The 19,048-nt window shown below is 46.3% G+C and overlaps 1 protein-coding gene across 2 annotated transcripts in view; it reads right to left on the reverse strand.

Annotated features, from left to right (window-relative positions):
• Positions 1-434: 434 nt before the first annotated feature.
• MMP19 (matrix metallopeptidase 19) overlaps positions 435-19,048 on the reverse strand; it is a 34,324-nt gene continuing 15,710 nt past the window's right edge. For both annotated transcript variants that reach the window (XM_075591396.1, XM_075591395.1), the window contains 5 exons: positions 16,414-16,659; positions 14,897-15,025; positions 7,807-7,971; positions 6,999-7,126; positions 435-2,125 (listed from right to left, as the gene is read on the reverse strand). In XM_075591396.1, coding sequence (XP_075447511.1) covers positions 1,883-2,125; positions 6,999-7,126; positions 7,807-7,971; positions 14,897-15,025; positions 16,414-16,659 — 911 coding nt within the window. In that variant the 3' untranslated portion in view covers positions 435-1,882. The remainder of the gene's footprint in view (positions 2,126-6,998; positions 7,127-7,806; positions 7,972-14,896; positions 15,026-16,413; positions 16,660-19,048) is intronic.

Here is a 19,048-nt window from a genome sequence, read left to right on the forward strand (position 1 = left end):
TGTGAACTGCGATAGCCCTGGAAATCCCCGTTTCTACACATCTGAGGGTCATTGGAGTTAACAAACTCTTATCCCATAACATCATCACTGGGGTTTTCCTAACTACCATAACCTGATCCATAGTCTGCTTTTGCTTTGCGCCTGCAATACATTATAGAGAGCTGTATTCCAGCAAACGTATAACTTGACCTGTATGAGACTCGTTAAAGTGCTCACAAGTGGTATATTTTATTAACTTTACCTTCAAAGGGATTATGTAGCAAACTCTGCTGCACATCAAACGTTTATTTGTCCTGCATACAGCTGCGCCAAAAGCAAGGATCTTGTTAATAACGTTTAGAGGTTAACGCTATCTCAGGCTGAGACAGAGAAGGAAAATTACAGCCCCAGACACTGAAGTTCACACACTCCCTCACAAGGGGTGTTTCCCCCCCCCCTAGTTGCTCCCCAAATCCCTCACTGAGGTAGATGAATCGGAGCAACATTGATACTCTGGCCCTATTCTCTATGCTATGACTGCCTTGCCAAAGTGGAATAAATCTTCCTGAGCAAGGGGAGGACGGCAGCACAGCTGAGAGCTTCCAATTAGCTGCCAGAGAGACTTCTCTCTCTCTCATGAATTAAATAGAAACAGCCGTGTTAGTCCAGTTACGATAATGCAGAGTAAATGAGTACATCAGTATTAGGTGATACTTTTTTTATTTAGACGAACAATTGATATTTTATAAGGCTTAGTCCATAGACACTTCGCCCGTGTGGAGGCGCGCTGAGGCTCAGGGGAAGCGGTGCTTTCCCTGGCCTTAGAGCGAGTGCCGTCCATGGGCGTGTCTGGGGGCGGGCCAGTGACTGGGGCCCTGCGCTCCGGCGAGCTCTGAAACGTAACATTTGTTAAGACACACGCTTCCGCAGGCCTGCGGAAGCGTGCGCGAGCTCCTGCTAAAGCCGCTCTCATTGCGGCTGCAGGGGCTTAGTGCCGAGCAGCAGCGCGCCTCAGCACGGGTCAGCGCTTGGCGCTGACCATGCCCGAGGCCTAAGACAAACTTTCGAGAGCTCTCCCCACACTCCCAAGATTACGTAGTTGCAGTGTGTGTCCCCTGCCAGCAGGGGGCATTACAACCTCATTTATCTCTAGTCTAAACCCAAGAAGCCTTTCAGGGATTTGAAAGAAGCATTTACACTTGCTTAAGATAATTAGCCCCCCGCCCCCCCCAAACCCCAGACATCAACAATATACGTGTCCCTTTTTGGTAATACAAGTCAGATTGATTTTAAGTGACAGCATTGAACCCAATCTGTGCAGAGAAAATGAAAACATGGAAACAGCTTTGCCCTAAAAGATGTGTGCAGGTAAATTCTCCAGAAGTGCGAGTGAGGAGAGAGGAGCATCTAGTGTTAGGGGAGGACCGGGGTAGGCAAGGAGATGCCTGGACCTGTTTCTATGCGAGAGGTTCATTCAATTATACTGGGTTACCTGTCCTGGCAATCTGGGGTCAGCTGGCGACACTACTAAAAAGTAACATAGCATATTCACCAACTACCTCCAGGTCAGCGATCTGATAATGATGCAGACCTGGTCAAGAAAGACTGCCCTGGATTATTATCCCACTGTCCAACTGGATACAGCTGACGTGTATGAGCACAGCGAGTGGATATTTCATTCCAGAATTGGTACTGTTTAATGGACCAACGTTCTGCATACATGTAGTTGTATTCCAGCTTCAGGTCTCATGGCACTGCTGTAGTTGGGTTACACATGCTTTCTGTATGGTCACCCCACTCCTTTAGTGCCTTATTACACCTGCAGCCAGAAGTCACATTAGACATTTGACACTTTCAAAGTAGCCGAGGAAGAAGCTAGGCGAGGTCCCTTTGTAGTCTCCCCTTAATCAAAGTGACGGCACTGCATCCAGCGCTCTGCCTTGCTCAGGGGATACCCCCGCTCCACTCGCAGCTGCTTGTTCACGCGCCAGTACTTGTCTCCCTTGAAGAAATAAACCTTGCCGTTCTTCCAGGTCAGAGCCGCGTCCAGGTGAGGGGGGATCCCGGTAAACAGGCTGGAGATTTTCTTGGGGTTGGGTGAGAGGTTGCTCCAGCCATACTCGTCCCACTGCCAATAACCTTCACCCTAGGGAGAGAGTGAGTCATCGGAAAAATGCTCGTTTTAAAGGGCGACGTGGATTGCTGCGTTTAACGCAGCAGTACTACTCCCCCCCTTATTTGTATATGTAAAGCAGGCGACAAAAAATGATTCTACATTCTTACCTAAGCTGGCAATTATTTGGTGCTCCTGTTATAAATCTGTAAAAATCCTGATTGTGTGCCTAATGAAATGGCCACCTTACTTTGTGCTGCAGCCTGTAACATGCTACAGCTGATACATTACTAGGTGCAACACATTATTGTTTCAGCATTCAGAGTAATAAACAGTCTGCTGTTTGGAACACAGCAACAGATCTGTTTGGGATACTTTGCTGCCAAAGGGCAGAACTCAGAAAGGGGTCTGTCAGAACCTGTTTCTAAAGAAGAAGTGGATATGACTTTCTAAATGGTTGCTGTAGCAACCACAGGTTTATCAATACATTAAAAAAAACGATTCGAAATGGCTTTAGGAGTTACAAAAGAAATGCAGATAGTATATAATAATACAGAACTGATTTCGTTTTTAAAAATGTATAGGATTTTTCAGGTTTTTCCTGCTTTAAGATGTAACTTGAGGAAAAGAAGGGATCCAGCGCTCCACGGATTTCTGAATAAGAAAGATTTATTGTGCCACACAACGTTTCGACCTTATGGTCTTTATCAAGTGCCTAGTCACTTGATAAAGACCATAAGGTCGAAACGTTGTGTGGCACAATAAATCTTTCTTATTCAGAAATCCGTGGAGCGCTGGATCCCTTCTTTTCCTCAGTGTACTTTGGAGTTTATGGCAGGTACTTCCTTGAACCAGCAGCATCTTCTCTTTTTTGTGGAGTGCAGCCTTAACCCCTCTTACAGTGTTAAGCTGTAACTTCACTTGAACCTGCTATTCTGTAGTCATTTATGAATGAAATATTTTACCAGGAATAAAAATACATTGGCCCAGATCCACATTACGGTGCTAACGTAAGCCTTAGCACGCCTTTATTCCCATTCATATGACAAACAATGAAGGCATGCTAACGCTTAGCACCGTTGTGTGGCTCGGTGCCGGTGAGAGTTACCTCTGGGCCCCAAGTATGTCCTGGGCACAAAGTAAAGTTGACAACATTACAATTTATAGTTCCAAACATGTTTAAAGTAGGAAAAAGCCGACGTCTGAAAGTAAGTTGTTGCCTTGTTTCACTTTATTGGGCACACAGTAATACAGTAAATGCCGTTACGTGCAGAAAGGATGCAGCAGCTATTCCAGAGATGCACGTTCCTGACAGGTAGAGACGGGCACATTTTTTGCGGATTTGGATCCGCCTCCGATCAGGCGGTTCCTTTGATCCGCCTCCGATCAGGCGGTTCCTTTGATCCGCGGGTTTCCCACGAATCGGCCTCAAAAAGGGCGATTCGTCTTTCCGGATTATTAAATCGCTGATAATCCAATCCGCGTATTCAGGATTTGATTAAACCCGCCAATGGATAGCGGAATCCGCAGATTGGAGTCTTAAAAATCCGTGCGGATCGTACACAACGGCGGTTTTGAATTAATCCGCACGGATTGAAAATGGAATAATCCGTTGATGGATTTTACACCGCGGAACGGATTTTTAATGGAAAGCTCGGGAAATTTCCGGGAAACGTATTTTGACCGTTTCGCCCATTTCGACTGACAGAAGAGTTTCAAACAAGTCTTTAGAAAATCAAAATGGGGGCCGTTTTGAAGGGTCCTCTCAAAAAGACAAATATTCCTCCAACACAGAAAGATAGGGGAGGATTTCCCACCGAAGTTTGTGATCACAATAGAAAAAGTAAGGCAATGGGCACTAAAAAAAAGTGCTTCATGTGCAGATGGTATGAATAGTTTGCAGACTATTAAAGAGACGTATTCCGAGTGCTTGTTACACCCCTGCTGTGGTGGGAGGGACAGCTTAGCTCTAACTCTCAGCCGCATCCTCCTCAAGCACACATCTGTAGATCTATCACCCTGCTGTAGATGGTACAGACAGAGATCAATAAGGTCCTTTCCTACTGTGTGTAACTACTAGGATTAGAAACGGTCTCCAGATGCTCCATACAGTGTCAACAAGTGCATATTTTTACACGGGTATGAGTGATCTAAAGAAACAATCCAAGTTGCACTTAAACAAAAAATAATCATTTTTGTTTAATATATGAAGCCTTTGATTACCTTTATCGAAAACGAATTACCTAAACTGCCGATCGATTAGGTCTCCCGTAATCAAGCAGGAAAGATCCAGCATTATCTATTGTTACAGTTTGCAGGTCAAACTGCTGGGAATATTGGCAACGAATTAGCACAAACAGGAAAGTGTTACAAAGATCTTGCACTGCTGAGGAGGTGGGCTAAAGCCTGATATAGAAATCAAAGGCTGTTGAGTGTCTTAAAACTCATTAAAAATAGCATTGAGTTGAATAAAAAAATAAAATGTAGTAAGTATCCAATGTGACAGTGAAGGGGTTAACCAGGCTTATAATAAAGGTCAAGCCCACTTGATTAACCCTGACTCGTGTGTTAGCGTCTTAAAGTGTCAGCTCTATGACCCAGATGTCGAAACTGTGTTACTGCAACTGTATACTAATTTTGCGACATTAAAGAATTATGTGATTTTTGCCTTTACTGGGATGCTGCGATTGGGAGATTTCTAGGCTGTAAGTTTCAGGGTGGGTTTGGTAGAGGAAGTCTTTACAGAACGTGTCTATGTAGCGGGGTTATGGAATACCACAACAGTTGTATACGAAGATTGAGTGATATCTTCGGATACAGCCAAGCACATTACTCCGCCAACCTCTGACCCTGGAAACGTTCTTATGACTCACCGCCGAGTCCCTGCTGCAGCATCTTCCAGACAAGGTAAATGGGTATGAAGGGGTTAAAAGATACAGGTATATAGCAGGGGCTCCCCAGTATAGCAGAGGTACCTGCATACATGCCCAGGTATACTGAGCCTAGTTTGGGGGTTCAGGGGCTGCTCCAGCTAGGTTATAAGGCTAAGCAGGTTTTTAAAGTGTCTAAAAGTTTTAAAGTTATTTTCTCATGTGTACCAGAAATGAGGCTCGTGATTGTAGGGCATATACACTCACTCCATTCCTGACACCAGAATAGGAACCCATAACTTTCAGCACACAGAAAACAGGACACTATGTTTTACTAAATGGGTATAGTTTAATGTGTATATGTATTGATAACCTGTATATGAACTGAGGGCTTTCTAAGTCAGGGATTCCGGAAAACCCAGTGGGCGACCAAGCTTGGTGCCTCTGTCTGTCCGGAGTCCTTACTTGAAAGGTTCAGGGATGCCAAGGTGTTAGAACAGGGGGGGCACTGCAGTTATACTTGAGTACCCGCATCCTGGCCTGAAACAAGGCAAGCAAACACCATTTGCCAAAATCCAGACTGTGGAGCCGGAGCAGAGGGTGGGCTCAGTATGCAAAGAGGCAGAGGGGCCAAGTTAACCCATGCCCCCTTGCTACCTGAGAAAAGGTGCCCGCCCTGCTTTACAATACTGGCAAATGGGTGATTGGCTGGCAGGAGAATTCCCACGCTCTGATAAGCTGTCCAGGTTACTGTATGAGGATCTGAACGCTTAAGAGGGACTTCAGCCAATGGGGAGCGCAGATTCCAAGGAGATTCCAAGCGCCACACCAACAGCGGCGAAGTAACAGATGTCCAGGACTTTTTGGACATTTTGTGAGTAACTACTGGTCATTGGAAAGTGCTCTAAAAAGGTGATCTGAAGGAATTTCGTTACGGAAACGGATTTATTCGTTAGCTTACTTACTTCGTTAGTAAGTGTGTTAATCTTGAATTGTGTAACTTTGTGTGCCTGTCTTTTATAAGAAATAAATTACCATTTATTTTACCATCTTGTTTTGCTCAATCAAATGATCCCAGTTATTAAAAAGTGTTGTAGAACCTGATCTCCCGTGACATCCAATACTACAGAACTGATTTATTTAAATAAAAAAACACACACATGTAGGATATTGCATGGATTGCTTCTTTAAGTCCCTGCTTGCGGAAAGATCAGAATCTCCCATCACCAGTTTCAAAACCTGGGCTACCTAGAGTTGTCCATTGTTATGATGTGATAAAGAGAGACACGAGGAACACTTCTGTCTGTGATACTATGGTACCCAGTAGTGGGATAAATAAACTTACATGGCCACAGGTCCCATACTGTATCTTAGTCACCATGCAGTGGGGGTTATGCACTTAGCAGTGATAAGTGCTTTTAAGTGAGATACATGCCTTTATAGCGTGTTGTGAGATTCACAAAGCAGTGATAACAGTGCAGTATAGTACTATAATGGCTTTTTATCCCACTTAAAAGCACTTATCGCTGCTTTGTGAATCTCATAGCAGACAGTATCCCGCTATAAAGGCATTTATCTCACTTAAAAGACTTATCACTGCTTTGTGAATCTCACAGCAGGCAATATCACGCTATATTGGCTTTTTATCTCACTTAAAAGCACTTATCACTGCTTAGTGCATAACCCCCAGTGGATGGTACATGGTGGATTAAAATGTTATTCTGCCTCTGTGTCCCCATGTCACCATGCTCTATGAATTAAATAAACAAAGAGTCTTAAGTTCCTTTCTGTGACTGTGTCCCTCTGTTCTGTGTCTGTGTAACATTCTACCTCGTGTACGGTTCAAATTATATTACGCTGAATGCTTCACCACATTCTCTTACGCTGAAAAGACTTGTGCTTTAACCTTGGTGCCGTGGAAACATGCAAGATAAATTTAAGGTCTTATATAAAAAGGTGATCTGCAACACACTTTTATGTTACATCTGTTACAGCCCATTTGTAACCTGTTTAAATAACACCGCTTCCCTTCTTACCTTAAACAAGAAGATCTTCTGATTGCCCTCCCAGTACAAGGCAGCATCGATATTTTGTAGCACTCTGGTTAACAGTTTAGGGTAGCCGTACTCAAGTTTAAAATCTCTGTACCGCCAGACCTTTTCCCCTGAGAAGAAAGAGAAGAGCATGAGAGGAGACAGAGAGGTGAAAGACCCCATTATCCCATCACTACGGGAGTGCCTAATTTCCCCCATAGCTACATTTGACATAGAGACAGACTGTGAATATATACTATACACAGAGGGGTCATTAGTGCTTCCTTCTGGTTAACAACCAACTTATTTATTTTTTAGAAAATGCAATCAAAGAGGTACTGTATTAACTTATTTGCTGCCGCAGCAATAGAGATGGGCACATTTTTGGGGGCAGATTTGGATGCGCCACGGATCGGCCGGTCCCTTTTGTCCGCGGATTTCCGTAAATCAATCTCAAAAAGGGCGATTCGTCTTTTTCTGTTTTTTTTTTTTTTAAATCACCGACAATCCGCGTGCGTATTGCTGAATCTGCCGATTGAATTGGTAAAATCCACCCGCGGATCGAATGCAATGGCGGTTTCTGATCTGCACGGATTGAAACTGGAACAATCCGCCGACGGATTCTACACCACGGAGCGGATTTTGAATGGAATGTCCGGGAAATGCCGCCAAAACGGATTCTGACCGTTTCGCCCCTCTCTACACCGCGGCTTGAAGTTCATCGCACTGCAACGATTCGTCGATTTTGCTGACAGCAAAGTGGTGAAACAGGGGAGCAAGGACTGCTATTTTTTGGAGCTGCATCCCTCACCTTTGAAGAAATAAGTCCTTTTTGTGCGCTGGGAATGGACCGCAGCATCCAAGTTCCCCGGCAAACCTTTCCACAGGGCCTGGATCCTCGTGAGAGGGCTAATCCCAAAGTCAGTGACGGTCCACATATAATCCCCTTTAAAAGCAAAGGTTTTTCCATAAGGTCCTGCACGTGAGAAGAGAGAAATAGTAAGCATGACAACGAGCAGAGATCACTGTCCGCATGCCTACAAGGACCATTTGCCTACAATACTTTTAGGTTTTATGGTTGCCAGCTAAATTTAGCATGACTGTCACAAGTTTGTGGGCAGTTTGCTTCCTAATAATGTTAATTATAGTTGATCCGAGATCTGGTGTGGACTGGAGATGGATAATGGGATGAGTGAGGTGGAAGGGACATGAAGGCCTTGTAAACTCTCTATAACAAGGTTATAAAGTGAAGGTTACAGGGTTATTGCCACACTTTCAGCTCAAACCAAGTGCTGTTTTGTAGTGGACATCAGCAATAGGTCCCTTTTCCCTGTGTGTGAAAGCAGTTTGGTACTTCTAGTGATTTAAAGCAGGAGTTTCCTTCAGACATTTCAGCAAGAAACCTTTAGGATCCACATGAGGAATATTTGGTGTTTTATATAAAATATTAAGACTGGGCAATTGGAAGAAGCATATTTTGGCCATATTGAAAGTGCTGCCCACATCCCCAAGCCATACACTGGAGGCCCCTAAGGTAATGAATGGGTTTAGGATATCATGCTTATGTCAGAAGTAGAAATGTGCCGACTGTTTGCAAATGCAGTGACATTTGTCACCCAACGGTCAAAATTCTATTTTCGCAGGATTCACACGACCATTGTGCAGGTTACATTTGTCATGTGACCTTATTGGTGAAATTTGCACTTTTCACCAAATTTTTTAATTTAAAAAAAAAAAAGATACAATTGTGCATTAATCCCATGATCCAGGACACTTCACAAAAATGCTACATTCCTGAACAGTTAAAAAAAAATATATATATATATATCAGTGATCTGAAGAAAAGAAAAAAAAACACGTTTGCACATGTCTAGTCAGCAGACTGTCTGGCATTACTTGGGACTAAAGGATGGGCTATGGAAAGAGTAACTTTTTTAGTACTGTATGGCTTAAAGCAACAATCCTCCATATTTTTTTAAATATTATCTGACCGTCTCTTAGGCTGCGCTTATAGTGACGGCGACAGCGACGTCGCGTCAAAACAAATGCATTGCCGCCGTCGCATGCGCTTATAGTAAGGACGGCGGGACGGCTTGGTCGTGATCGCTGGAAGTCATCTCAATTAGATTTTTCCAGCGACCCCAGCCTGACCGTTGTGTCGCCGGCACTATAAGCGTAGCCTTAGACCACAATACTCGGAGCTCTGGAGACCTCATGGTTGACAACACTTTATAAGCATGTGGGGATCTCTGTATCTTTGTACGTGTGAGTGTGCATATACATTTTCTGTGAACAGTATATCGTTGGACCTATGAGCGTGTCTGTGTTTAGACTCATGCTAGTGTGTTTGTGTTTGTTTGCCGGTGCCTGTGTATTAATGTGTTGATACTGTGTGTTCATCAGTGTGTTAGAGAATTTGCCCAGTGGAATAGAAGAGTATCAGGGATGGCAGAAAATGTCTTAGCCCCATTCCTGCCAGAGAGAGCAGTAACACATTGCATCAAGCAAGTTTGTGCTTACAAAATATTTACTTCCCCCTAACTGCCAAGGATTCTAGCATCACTTTTTTTTTTGGCCTTTCTGGAATATAAGGGGTTACACATTTGAAGAAAATAGCTTAACGTGTCAAACTTGTGTAGCGGTCATGTAAAATGCCTACAGTCATCTCTCCTGCTGGCAGTAAGGCCTGGTAAGTGTGGGCATGCCAGCAGTAATCATGGAGGTTTTCCCTCACACCCTGGTGGGGTGCTCTGTGTATGGCTGGGACTGGTCACATGCTCTGACTCCATGGTTAGTGATGTCAGAGATGTGTCAGCCTCAGAAGCTTACATAAGGCACAGCACTGTGTTCTAAAGGGTTGTTAGTTGTTCTGCTGAGAAAGGAGTTCCAGCTCTTGTCAGAGCTGAGGAAGGAGTTCAAGTTCTATCAGAGTGTCAGTTATGTTATAGTAACTCCATGGGAGGCTGTGTCCAGGGACCTGGCACAGGACAGTGATTCCTGCGGGAATAAGTGAATCCCTGATCTAGGTGACATACCTAACTAAAGGGAGCACTGGCGAGATGAGCGGCTGAAGATACTCCTTGTGGAGGGCAGCTATGCCCACCGTGTCAATAAAGATGAGTTCAGCCAGAAACCCTCTCGTGTATCTATCTGGAATGAGTGTACAGAGAGGAGCACCACGGAGGAGTTCCTCGCCAGGATCATCCCCTTGCGGACGCAGGGACCCTGGTAAGTGGAGGCGCTGCACTGGAACTAGGTGAGACTCAGCACACTACCTCAGCTGCCTGTCTGACGGGTCCTCCCCACACACCATCATGCGGGAGACTCAGGAGTCCTGTAGCCAGCAGGTGCACCATCAGGCATATTCACACTGTAATGGGGTCCGGTTAGACCACAGGGGCCAATGTGAGATTGGGTGGGTCAGGCTGGGCCACAAATACCGTTACATTTGGAGGCGAGCTGCTGAGATCAGATCCGTCAACAGGACAGGCTTTTAGCTAGGTCACTGGGAAACAGGGAGAGTGTCTGCTGCCACTTTGTGCTGCATAGGGACGGACCTAGGGGTGGTCAGGGGGCTGACGGGATATTGTCAGTTCGCAGGGACAACCTAGGGGCCTGAAGGGAGTGAGGGGTCTGGAGCGGGCTATAGCTGACCGAGTCACCTTGAGGCAGTGCTAGTTGGTAGGATGCCAGAAGGGACAGCCTGTTAACTTGGTCAGGAGTCCTGGAGAGGGTCTGCGCTAGGCTGACCAAGACAGGTAGACGCCCCAAGTACTGCATGGCAGAGCCAGCCAGAGTACCTAGCCATTCCAGACACTCACCGTAGGGAGCACAGACTGGGAGGAAGGAGTCACAGCAGACACTGAGAGAGTGAGCCTAGCCTGAGGTAGTGCATCACTGAGTCACACCTAGAAAAGGTACACATGTGGTGGTGCATCTGAGCTAATCTTTATTGTACCGGTGTGGTGGCTGCCCCGCAGAGTGGAGCCTCATGTACGACAACTGTTATGAGAGAGTGGAGGATCCGTGTGGCGCGGAGAACGTAAAATGGCGGACAGAGGCTGATGGGGAGGGCACCCGTGGCGTGCAACCCACTGAAGAGCAGACTGTCGCTGAATTGTCCTTAACGAGTTTGCTCTGGAGCGGAGCAAAGGCCGTGGCTGCCCCGTTTTTATCCTGCCTGGGACAGCGAGGGGCCACCCTTGAAGAGTGTGAAGAAATTGTTATAATTGGGGGAGAACCCCGTGAGGAGAGCGAACGAATGGACTTTTTGGGCGCCAAAACCAACCAAAATGGCGGTTCCCGCTTGCTAGGGAAACCGCATGGGACAGTTACAGAAAATGTGGCTGGTGCAGGACTTGCAAAAAGCTGGCCGGGAATGGCGCGAACAGCAGAGCCCCGCCCTGAAGGGGGGCATGGCGCGAAAGCTATGGCTGCGCCGGGATGGACAGTGACTAATTCAGCCCCTGTGCTGAGTCAACCGCTGAGTCTATGGGACCCTCCCTTGATTTCTACCAGGGGGAGTGACTTTCAATTATGGCCTGTGGGAATGCACCCACTGGGCCCAGGGACTGATATCCAGACGGCGCCACTACAAAAAGTAGTTCCGGCCGTGGAGGTGATTTGCAAGCAAAGGTACCTTGTGCAAAAAGCTGCTGCAAGGAGAAGGCGGGAACTAGCCGCGGGAAAGGACTCCAGCTCTGGGGAGGAAATTGGCGCGAAAACGCAGACCGCGCCCACCAGGACTGAGAGAGGTGCGGCCTTAATTAAGGGGCATGATATTCCCCTGTGGGACCCGCCCATTATTGCAACCCCTGGGGGCGGGTTCCAACTCTGTCAGAGAAGGGAGGAGCCGAAGCAGGGAGTGGCGGATCCAGCAACTTCCACCAGTCAGTTGCGAGGAACCACAGAGAAGGAGAGACCTGTACAGGAAGTGACTCCTGTACAAAGAATGGCCTGCTCCTCCACTGTGGGCACTATGGTCTCCACCCAGCCCTACTCAGTGCCCGGCGGGGTGCTGGTGGTGAGGGTGGCCAATACAGAGACGGTGGTCGGGCTCTGCCTACAATGCGGGCTGCCCGGAGGTACTGTGAATACGGTGGCACGTTGCCCTCATTGCGGGACTTTGTATCTGTGGCCTATGCCCACGTTCGTCCCAATACAGCCTGCTGACCCCCCGGTGGATGTGACACGGCGCTCTGCTGAGTCCCCGGGCGCGCTGTGGATCAACCGCGCGAGTCCCGGAGACAGGGGACTGGAGCCGGTCAAGTCGGCTGGGTCACTGGCCATTGAGGCGGCTGGATTAAACCCCGCGACAGGGGCAAAGAGACTTTCACCCCGCCCCGAGACCCCTAGGTCGGGGCGAGGGGACTACTCTGATGAGGATCTCCGTGAGCTGGCGGTAGCAAAAACGGAGCGGAAAAGACAGACGGGAAGAACGACGCCCCGTGGGGTGAGTGACCGGACGTCCCCCGCAGATCGGCGATCCGACCGACGGAGTCCCGCCATCCCAGGACCTGGCGGAGATGGGAGAGAGACGCCTACACCCCTGCGGACGGGTAAGCCAAAAAGCCCTATCTCTTACCTGGTCACAACAGACGGCGAAGCGCTGGAAGGGCCGCGCCAGGCCCAACGCGCACGTGGAGGGACGGCATCACTTCCGGTGGCGACGGCGGAACCCAGGAAGGGGAAGCAGCGACGCTTCGGCGATTGGGGGAAGGTCCCCGACCGCTCGTATTGCCCAGAAATCGGAGAGATGATCTCAGGACTGAGGAGGGTGAGACATCATCCTTGGACCAGTCTACGGACAGCCAGGAGCGGGTCGTAACCCCGTGGGGTCCCGTCCCATGCCCCTATACCCAACCCCATGCCCTAGCTAATGCCCCTACCCCTATCCCACGGTCACCGGGTTCACCGCCCAGCTTGGAACTTGTGGACATACCTTTGGGGGGGGAGGAAAAACGGACTGGGGAGAGGCAGCTCAGTGGAGCTACGGAAGGTGATTCACGGGGAGGGGGAGAATTGAGTGTGGCGGATACAGCACCCCAACCGGCAGTAAAGGCTCCGGGGTCCTCGAGGTGGTTCAACTCGCGATCCACAAGGTCGTCAGGGGTATTTTCATTTGACGACGACCGGGAACCAGGGCCTAATCCCTTTAAGGAGACCCGGTGGTGGGCTCCACTATTTGAGGGGTACTCCGCGTGGATGGACCGTACTCGGTTCCTCATCCGGCGGGAGGACGTGGTAGATTTCTGGTGGAAAGAGGGAGAGTTTACACCCGAGCAGAGGGACAGGGAACTACAGAAGAGGTGGTTTCAGCTGGAGCGTAGAGACATAGCGCCCATGGGTCCCGACACACTGTCAGATCCAGTCGATCCTGATGAGCCCCTATCATGGGTGTTACCTGGGAGGGCAGGTAATGCTGATCTGACCAGTGTCAGTAGGGCGGAGAGGGCTATAATAGTCAAATATAAAAAATCCCATGGGTTGGAGTATCCCTATGTTCCGGAGCCCCTGATGGATGAAATTGAGGACAATAGGGAAACGTGGCTCCAAGAAACTATAGAGCTGTATTTAGGCAATAGGGGGAGCGCCATTGTAGGTAAGAAGGCGGAAGAAAGGATAGACACCCTGATGCGAGTGACCTATATGCCAGAGAGAGGATCGCCTAGGCATTACTATGTCACGGTCCTGGATATGGGTAACCGGGAAGTGAGGAAGCCTGACCCAGATCACTATTATTAAGGGGGTACTGAGACATTACGCGGGTTCGTGGCTGCTGGTCGGGGCGGGCTTGGCGAAATGTACTGAAGTCATGTTTACAATATGCTGAAAATTTGTATGGATGTTAACCTAATTATGTTTCTGTTGCAGTGCTTCCTGGCAAGAGGTATCTAAATTTAGGTCCCAGCGAGGACGATGGGATTCACCAGGGGGAGAATGTAGCGGTCATGTAAAATGCCTACAGTCATCTCTCCTGCTGGCAGTAAGGCCTGGTAAGTGTGGGCATGCCAGCAGTAATCATGGAGGTTTTCCCTCACACCCTGGTGGGGTGCTCTGTGTATGGCTGGGACTGGTCACATGCTCTGACTCCATGGTTAGTGATGTCAGAGATGTGTCAGCCTCAGAAGCTTACATAAGGCACAGCACTGTGTTCTAAAGGGTTGTTAGTTGTTCTGCTGAGAAAGGAGTTCCAGCTCTTGTCAGAGCTGAGGAAGGAGTTCAAGTTCTATCAGAGTGTCAGTTATGTTATAGTAACTCCATGGGAGGCTGTGTCCAGGGACCTGGCACAGGACAGTGATTCCTGCGGGAATAAGTGAATCCCTGATCTAGGTGACATACCTAACTAAAGGGAGCACTGGCGAGATGAGCGGCTGAAGATACTCCTTGTGGAGGGCAGCTGCCCTGCCGTGTCAATAAAGATGAGTTCAGCCAGAAACCCTCTCGTGTATCTATCTGGAATGAGTGTACAGAGAGGAGCACCACGGAGGAGTTCCTCGCCAGGATCATCCCCTTGCGGACGCAGGGACCCTGGTGAGGTGGAGGCGCTGCACTGGAACTAGGTGAGACTCAGCACACTACCTCAGCTGCCTGTCTGACGGGTCCTCCCCACACACCATCATGCGGGAGACTCAGGAGTCCTGTAGCCAGCAGGTGCACCATCAGGCATATTCACACTGTAATGGGGTCCGGTTAGACCACAGGGGCCAATGTGAGATTGGGTGGGTCAGGCCGGGCCACAAATACCGTTACACTTGAAAGGAACAACCCCATTTATCACAGTTACTAAATGACAAAACTATCCTTTAATACTACCAAGTTTTGAACTGTGCCCCCTGTTCTCGCTCTGTGATCAGAATGCCCCTCTGCTCCTGTCTGCCTCTGTCTGCCTGTACCCATACCTAGTATGATGGCATCCAGGCTGTCATTACACGGATTAGGGATTGGGCTGTTGGGGGTTGGTTCCGGGGAGCTGGTTGGCACATGTGTTGTTACAATCTTCTCTTCCTCCTCTGTTTGTATGTTTTTACCTGTAAAATATAATCTCATGTATTACAATGCAGAATGACATAGTGACATAATGATCTGGTAATGCAATGTGTACTGCTTCAACAGAGCCCTGCAGCACATTGCAATGTGCAGCAGCGAATGAGTTAATACTGGAATAAAGTTGAATAATAGAAAATAAATCTACTGGCTGCAAAACGGGCAAAAAAAGTTGTACTAATATATGGCACTGTGTGCTCATTTGCATGTGATTTCCCAGAATCCCTGGTTGCAGTGGAAGCACTGTATGCTGGGCGATAATGGTGAGCAGACCTGTCTAAGACATGCAAATGAGCACACAGTAATATTTCCATTTGCTACAGTATATGCTTTACAGTGGAGGTTTTTCCCCCACTTTTTTTACCCACCATAACTTAACATATAATATATATATACTAAAGAACTCATTTATTCTGCACTATATATATATATATATATATATATATATATATATATAAATAAATAAATAAAATAAAAAAGAATAGACGATACCGTTCTGTGGCTAACAAAATGCTTTTATTTGTGCGAGCTTTCGAGATACACTGATCTCTTCTTCCGGCGATGTTACAATGACTGAAGCCAAAAAAGGGGTTTTAACTTACAAACAGTGCATCCTGGAATGTGATCTGTGATTGAAGCTTATCCCTCCCCCCTGTGCAGTATGCGTTTTATGACTTGAGGTGTTAAATGGTCCCTGAATGTAAGTGATGTAAGAGTGTGTATGTGTGTGTGTTCGTTAGCCACAGAACAGTATCGTCTATTCATTTTTTATTATTAAGCTCGGCTAACACGGTACAGATACCTCTACATCACATATATATCTATATATTTTTATTATTATTATTATTATTTTTTTCCAACAATATCCATTTAAAATGAGTAGGACAGTGTGTTGCAGTTTGTGCATCAGTTTTGCTCCAGGTCTGCAGGCAGAGACTTTGAGAAATAACTTTCTACATATTGTAGCAATACAATATCATAGTAAAGTATGATAACAACAGTAACATTCCCCAGATTTCAGCACAGTGGCAGTAGCCAGAAAAATCTGATGCAACAAGGTAATCTGATATAAATATTCTTATTATTATCAACAACCTTGGCATCACGTGGAATTAAGCCCAAACAGGCTTTATGATACTTTTGTATGCATCAGAATGTCTAAAGGCCACTGAGACTCATTGCTAAACTTGCTAAACTGCTGATCCCTCTGACTTCTGGTATAATGGACCAATGGATCAGGAAAAAGAGCAGCTGGCAGGTCATGGGCCCCTGTTTTACTGCTCTGCTGGAATTGCTTGAGAATTATTTTCTTACATAGGTGCCTTGTTGCCCTAGTAGTCATATAAAAATCTTGAATGGGGTTAATCCTTACCATACAAGGCCTGGATCCCTTTCACATCGTCGTCGTGAAGACGGAAATTAGGTTTGTAGCCAGTATAGACAGGGGCCATCAAAGAGGTGCTGTAGCGTGAGTGTCCGAGGCCCAGGGCGTGACCCAGCTCGTGCGCTGCAATGATGCGCAGGTTCACTCCGAGGTATGACCCTTCCGTCCAGAGCTCATCCTCATCAAAATGCACCGCGCCCTCCTCGGGGATGTCAGCGTGTGCCAGCACCTTCCCTGCAACACCAAAAAAACCCTTAGTCTATGAACTCATTACAAGACGCAGGAGTATTTTTATCTGGGATTGTAGACTTCCTAGTCCATAAATCTCCATGATAGCCGAGGTCACGAACAACATTCTTCATAATGTGTGCGGTAGAAAACAGAGCCTCCAACATATGTCAAATCAAAATAGACTCAAGTTCCTCTGTCAGGGAGGCACTTCATGCAGATTAGCAGCTCCTACAGATACATCTAATGTATTACTTCCTGGTAAAACATTTTATAAATAAATAAATAAAATATCTTAACAGGCAGCTTGCCATGTGCAACCACTCTTTTTGCAACAAGGTGTCAATGTTTTTGTATTTATGATTGATAAAAAAAAATATTTGGAGATCTACAATTTCTGGGTATATGTGGAAATTATCAACAATCCACAAGCTGCTTTATTATGGGGAGTATTCTGAGCATCAGCAGGAGATAGACTGAAGTCGTTATCTGCCACCATGCAGCAACTAAAATAGGCACATTAGGTACAGCAGTTTGTCATTGGGTACTGGAGAAGCAAGGTACAGTATAGTAGCTGCTAAACAGGTACAGTTGAAGGGTATGAGAATGTATGTGCAAGTTCAGTCCAACAGAATTCTTCCCGACATCTCCTCGCTTCCCCTGTCAGTATCTGCTCCTTCAACCTCAACCTTATATCTACAGATGTATGTATGTCCTTATTTATATAGCACCATTAATGTACATAGCGCTTCACAGCAGTAATACACGTGACAATCATATAAATAACAAGTAATACAAGTAACACACAATGGGAATAAGTGCTTCAGGCATAAAAGTAACATTTAGGAAAAGGAGTCCCTGATCCGAAGAGCTTACAATCCCTTTTTAATTCAGTAGATCACATGTAGATATTTCAAGATGGCGGTTACTGGCTTCGCCATTCGTTGACCATAACTGCGAGAGCAAAACTTTCAATCACACAATCTACAGGGCACGCAAAAAGTGAAGTAATAATAAAAAGAGAGAGAGATAGTGTAAGCAAAAGCACCATCGACATCTAAGGACTCATAGCTAAAACGATGGCAATTTTCATTATGTAGATGTGAATGAACAAAAAAAATGCATAATGGGTAAATTCCAGTTTGTCTATAACCTGTCCTCACAATCCAGTGCAAAAATACAGACTGCTGCTTTCTCGAAACAGGGTAAATTTCAGCACTGTCTGATTTCCTGCATGAAAAGGCATTAATTGGTCGAAGCAGGGGTTTAGAAAAATACATTATTTGTGGCCAGTTACACAACAGAGTAACTGCAGCACTCATTGATATTGTACACCCACAATCTTGGCCTCCAATCAATAAGGATTCACAGATTCACTTACAGTTGTGTAGAGTTGTGTAGAGTTGTGTAGAGTTGTGTAGAGTACACTTGCAGCTTTGCCCATTAAATTTGAATATGAAGCACAGTGCTTGACGTGCCTTAAAAAATAGTGACACTGTGCCATACATATCCAAACCTTGACCCAAGCTTTTGGTGCCAACTGGCACTTTCACCAGAGTTCTCATCAGCTATGCTAAGGAAGATTCCATTTGGCACCAAAACATTGATACTGATTTTCTATATACTGTACATAGTAATATTACAAATTCATCTACGTGCTTATATTTTGACACAAAGCAACTTAACCGCATGACTGTCAAGGACCAAGGATCTAATATGTTAGGTGGTTTAGGATCAAAGTAAGAACATTTTTTTTTAAATAATACTGATCTGCTTTTTAACCCATGGGTGTTGAGAATAAGTTAGACCATCTATGAATAAGTGGATCTCAGAGGCATGTGAGAAGCCTATAATCGTGTTTTCATGAACTATATTATTCAAAATGAGGGATTACCTAGAGCAGAGGTGGGCAACCTATATTTCAATGTAGCCACGGGTGTGGTGAATGAGAAGTGAAAAATCACCACACCATGTAAAAATTGAGACATTAGGTTGCTCAATCAAACATTTAAAACAACACACACTGTTCGTCTGCTTCACTCACCTCAGCACTATCACCTGCTGCTGCGTCACTCACCTCAGCACTATCACCTGCTGCTGTTTCCCTCACCTCAGCACTTTCACCTGCTGCTGCTGCTTCCCTCAGAAGTGTATGTACAGAGCTCCTAGGCATTGTGGAATCGGGTTGTATTCTTCTTTTCATTTGTGTTATTTTGGAGTGAAACTGTGGGGGATTGTGTGTTTTGTAGAGGTTTAAAGGTTGTTTTTGGGGTTTAAAAACCGTTTTTGGTTTTTCACCCAGGGACTGCAGTATTTTTCAACCCAGCACAAGCTGCACTTTGGCTGGCTGGTACTGTAGCTTTCAACCCCTCTCCCCTCCCACACCCCTGGTTGT

This window comes from Ascaphus truei, chromosome 3, assembly GCF_040206685.1.
Source record: "Ascaphus truei isolate aAscTru1 chromosome 3, aAscTru1.hap1, whole genome shotgun sequence".
Lineage (NCBI taxonomy): Eukaryota > Metazoa > Chordata > Amphibia > Anura > Ascaphidae > Ascaphus > Ascaphus truei.